The 4,758-nt window shown below is 42.2% G+C and overlaps 1 protein-coding gene across 1 annotated transcript in view; it reads right to left on the bottom strand.

The window, feature by feature from the left end:
* IMPA2 (inositol(myo)-1(or 4)-monophosphatase 2) overlaps positions 1-4,758 on the bottom strand; it is a 116,159-nt gene that overhangs the window by 48,172 nt on the left and 63,229 nt on the right. Inside the window, exons 4-5 of the mRNA XM_006897014.1 lie at positions 3,396-3,441; positions 390-498 (exon numbers count right to left, since the gene is read on the bottom strand). Coding sequence (XP_006897076.1) covers positions 390-498; positions 3,396-3,441 — 155 coding nt within the window. The remainder of the gene's footprint in view (positions 1-389; positions 499-3,395; positions 3,442-4,758) is intronic.

Genomic DNA, 4,758 nt, shown 5'->3' with positions numbered 1-4,758 from the left:
CATTCAGATGGCGGGGAAGAAGAACAAACTGTGGAGGAGGGTAGAGAGAATGGTGCAGCAATGAAGGAATGAAAACCCAAAATCCCTGTAAATGTTCATTAAAACGAATAAAATTTTAAAAAAATAAAATAAAAAAATAACATGAGAAAGCAGCATGATTTGGGCATGTTGTGAGGAGGAGCCAATCTTTGGAAAAAGACATGTTTGGGAAAGCAGAGGATCAGCAAAAGAGAGACCGACCCTCAATGATTTGGACCACAACAGGCTCAGGCAAGGCAGAGGCTGTGAAGGACAGGGCAGTCTTTGAGCTGTTATTCATAGAGTTGCTCAACATTGTAGGCCTCTCAAAGGTACCTAGCAACAGCAACAAGAAGCAGCAAAATGCTCACCTGTCTCCCTGGAGGCCTGGAGCTGCTGGCCATTACAGAAAGCACCCTGACCGCATCGCCCAGTGTAGAGCTGCTCCTCCATGCAGTGGTAGATCACACCGAATTCCAGCTGTGACACAAAACAAATGTGGTTGCTCTTTCGTCATAAAACACAGTGTAGCTTCTCTAAGATGAAAGCTTCTCCAAGTGTCTAGATGAACTCAGTGACACTGCACCAGAAATTACCTTCTAAAAAGGCCTTCAAAAAACTAAAGTGAGTTGATTCAAAATTAGATCTGGACAAAACCAACTTTCTTTTTTTAAATGACTATATTAAAAATTACATAAAATTAATTTCATAACCAAGCATTTGCAATCAACAGTCATTAAAATAGCCAACTCTTTAGGAAGGCTTCACTTTTTCCTTTTCCTCAGAGAGTTCTGATGGTATTCGTCCTTAGTAAGTTGTGCAACTAACTAACTCAAAGCCTGAGCCTGCCTGGTAGTCTGAATCCACCAAAGACTTCATAGAAAACAGACAGGCAATTTCCTCCTGTGCAACTAACAGACCTGGAAACGCAACAAAGGGTCAAACACAAGTCAATTCCAACTTGACAGTAAGGATGAAAGCACAGACAACAACCTCGCAGCAAGAGAAAGGTAAAAGGACGAGGACAGAGGAAACATCACCTTAGGAGCACTCACTATCTTTTCTCTACTACTATTCACTGCTCCTGGTTAACAACAGCATGTGTAATTGGCTCTGCGGTTAGCCAAGAATTGAATTCTCTGGAAAATGAAGATGCCCACTCAAGCAAATGCCTGAGGAGGGCCTTGGCCACCTCTGGGGTGTATCTCACTCTACCAGAGTGGACCTTTCAGTCTGCAAAGCCAGGCCTGCTTCTGGAGGGGTCACTCAGGCACTGGTGATGGAGAGCTCATGACTGTCTGGCAATGTTTAACTACCCCTGTTCCCATGTCCTGGGTTTAAAGCAATTCTCAAATCCAGGCCCATTCTAGTGGTGAATTGATGACTGAGCCTGTGGGGGACTCAAACCTGATCCTATGCTTATGGGATAGGTGGCAGGATCTGGTGCTCAGGCTGGCAGAAAGGTAAAATGGCATCACTGAGACACAGTCAAGAGAGGGTTGGACCATGAGCCGTCTCATCCCATACATCATTCCGAGAGTTATCCCACCTCAAGTCTGCTGTACTGTGGGCTTGAAAGCATTGGCCCACTGAAGATAAACACTCCACTTCCTACACTAATTCATCTCAGTGACATGCTGAACAGAGGAGCCGGGTCCCAAACATCAGCATTACAACTCCTGCTTTTCTTTAGCTTGAACACTCTTACGTGGGTATGACTTCTCTAATTCTTCACCAGTTGTTTTGTTTATGTGTTTTAAAATATTAATTTTGAGAGTAAACTAAAAATATTATTCTAAAGGAGGGCCATTTTTTAAAAACATTGAGCCCTCAGTCCTTTTTAAATAAACCTGGAGGAAGTACAAAGAACTGAAGGCTTTTCCAAGGATTATCACTTAAATGGATTAATAAAGTTTAAATCTCAGTCCTGTACCTTTTATGCTAGTCATAAGAGTCCAATGGGTATAGTGAGTTACTGACTGAGTTGCTAACTGAAAGGAGAATGATGAAGTATTCTTCTCCCAGGAAGATCTACAGCCTTGGAAACAAGATGGAGGGTCACCATGAATCCAAACCAACTTAATGACAACAGGATGATGGCTTTATGACACTGCTTAATCTACAGGATCTATGAAATGCCTGTAACGACCACAATCTCACAGCAATAACTAAAGGGAGAGAAAGAACAACTGACAGATCAAGAGTAAAAGAGCTCTAAATAACTATGAGATATCATCTCACCCCAGTAATAATAGCAAAATTTAACAGAACAGCCAACAACAACTGCTGTGAGGTTGCAGAGAAACTGGAACCCTTATTCACTTTTGTTGGGAGTGTAAAATTATGCAACCACTATGGAAGGCAGTATGGTGCTTTCTCAAAAATTTGCAAATAGAAATACCATTTGACCGAGAATTTCCATTACTGGGAATATACCCTAAAGAAACCAGAACTACTACCCAAACAGATTTATGCTCACCCATGTTTATTGCAGCTTTGTTCATAATAGCAAAGAGTTGGAAACAGCCCAAGTGACCATCAACAAGCAAATGGATAGAGAAGCTTTTGTATATTCACCCAATGGAATATTATGCTGCGTGAAAAACAAGGAACTAATGAAATATTATACAAAATGCCAAATGGGTGACCCTGGAGGATATTATGCTGAGTGAAATATCTCAGTCACAAAAGGACAAATACTGCATAATGCCACTGTTGTAAAGCAGGAGTGACATCAGGGTTGGGGAGAAACTAAGAGGGGATAAATTGTGTATACTGCATTGAAACAGATGCGGGAGAGAACTGTTTAGGAGGAATATATGATTAGGTATTATTGTCATGACAAGAGTCCAGAATGAAAGCTGCATAATGGAGTGGACTGGGGAGGGAGGATTGTATACGAATTTTTTTTTTCCAAAGAGAAAAGTGAATTGAGGGGGTGGGGTGGGCAGGGAGGAAAGTGTGCAATAATGGATGAATGGAAATCCAAAGTCTCTGTAAACTTTCTTTAAAATAAAAAAAATCTGAGAAAAAACCTCAAAGAGTAAACGAGTTCTCTAAAATGAAGACATTGTTTTGTTCTTGTTTGGTACATTCAGAATGGAGATCAAATCTGTACCCTGTTTATGCTTCGTACCCCTCTGGACACTGAGCGAGGCACACAAACTTTCAGGCCTTGGCACACACCTCCACAGAAATTATCTGAGATTTCTTATTTTCCTTATCTTACCTTTCAAGTTTGAAAAACACATAATTGGATTCTCTAGTCATGCCTAGAGCCATATGGTGAGGTGAAAAAGAGCCCAGAGTTGGAGCACAAAGGAGGATATGATCATTGGCCTTTTAGGACAGAGGGAGGAAGGGTGAATGCCAGGTACCTCTTGATTCACAGCAAATCCGATGCTGACAGCCACAGTCGGAAACCTGCAACAGAAACAGGGTGAGTGACACTCGAAAAAAATGATGACAGGCTGAGTAGTCCCTCTGTGGCAATGTCAGTCGAGGACAGAAGATCTTTCTCTAGTGAGAACAGTTTTCTTTTATTAAACAGCTTCCCACAATTTCACAAACTGTGCTCAGGACAAATGAGCTTAAGTGGCTGTGATGTCAGACAACTAACCTGGGGTTGGGGGGGGAGGGGGAGTCCACATTCTTAAAGTCACATAAGATTGATGCAATTCAACCTTGGCGTCTAATCATTCAAATGAAAGGGTTTTCAGAGCTTTAGAGGGACAGCAGAGAGCTCCAGAAAAGGCAAGGCCCATGTCCCAGTGGCAGGACAGGCCCTGAGCAGAAAGCATGTAGGCCAAACACAGGCCACCTTCCAATAACTGTAACAATCCTCTTCATCTGTTCCCAACTTGAGCTTCCCAAAGCAATAGCAGGAGTAAGACATGGGTAGGTGGTTTTATTTCATGACTTGTTGCTCTTCAACATCTCTGTTCCCGTTCACGCACGCCACCAGCAGCCTCCCTGACTCCCACTCTCAGAAATGTTTCCAACACTGAGTAAGTAAGGCTGCTGGTGGCGTGCATGAACAGGAACAGAGGCAGCCAGCTGTTAGTATCCTCACTCCACGCTTCAGCACACAGCACTGTCACCATTTCAATTCTTGAACAGTTGAGCCCTTATTTTCCTGCAAGGCAGTAGTGCCATGCCCAGCTTATCTTTGTTCTGACTGGTTTTGAACTCTGATGTCTCCATATAAACAAAATGTTATTTTGAAGATGTTGAAGAGCTCACACATGAGCTGCTTTCAGATTATCTTTACACTGCAACAATTTCTTTGTCTGTGGCCCTCTGTGTATTCTGCAAACACAATACAACTTGTTTTTAAATTCATGCTGCCCTAAATGTTGCTTCTCTGACCCTGCATTCTCTGCTGGGCTCAGACAGCAGTCTTGGATACTCTTGGCTTCAGGGCTGATAAGGCATGAACATTTCTCAAATGCAGCTGTGGCCCCATCACAAACACACTAAAAAGGTGAGTGAAGCACAAAGAACAGGAATTCTCTTCAGCAAAGCAAACCTAAAAATAAACATGATTCTACACGAATGCTCCAGGGAGAGCCACTCTTTAGTTAAAAATTATAGTGCCCATTAACAGATGAATGGATAGAGAAGCTGTGATATATTCACATAATGGAATACTACGCTGCATTGAAAAACAAGGAACTCATGCAATATTATTCAAAATGGGTGACGCTGGAGGACATTATGCTGAGTGAAATATCTCAGTCA

This window comes from Elephantulus edwardii, unplaced genomic scaffold (assembly GCF_000299155.1).
Source record: "Elephantulus edwardii isolate Elephantulus edwardi_28Jun2011 unplaced genomic scaffold, EleEdw1.0 scaffold00196, whole genome shotgun sequence".
In the NCBI taxonomy this organism is placed as follows: Eukaryota; Metazoa; Chordata; class Mammalia; order Macroscelidea; family Macroscelididae; genus Elephantulus; species Elephantulus edwardii.
This window is presented reverse-complemented; position numbering and strand designations above follow the sequence as displayed.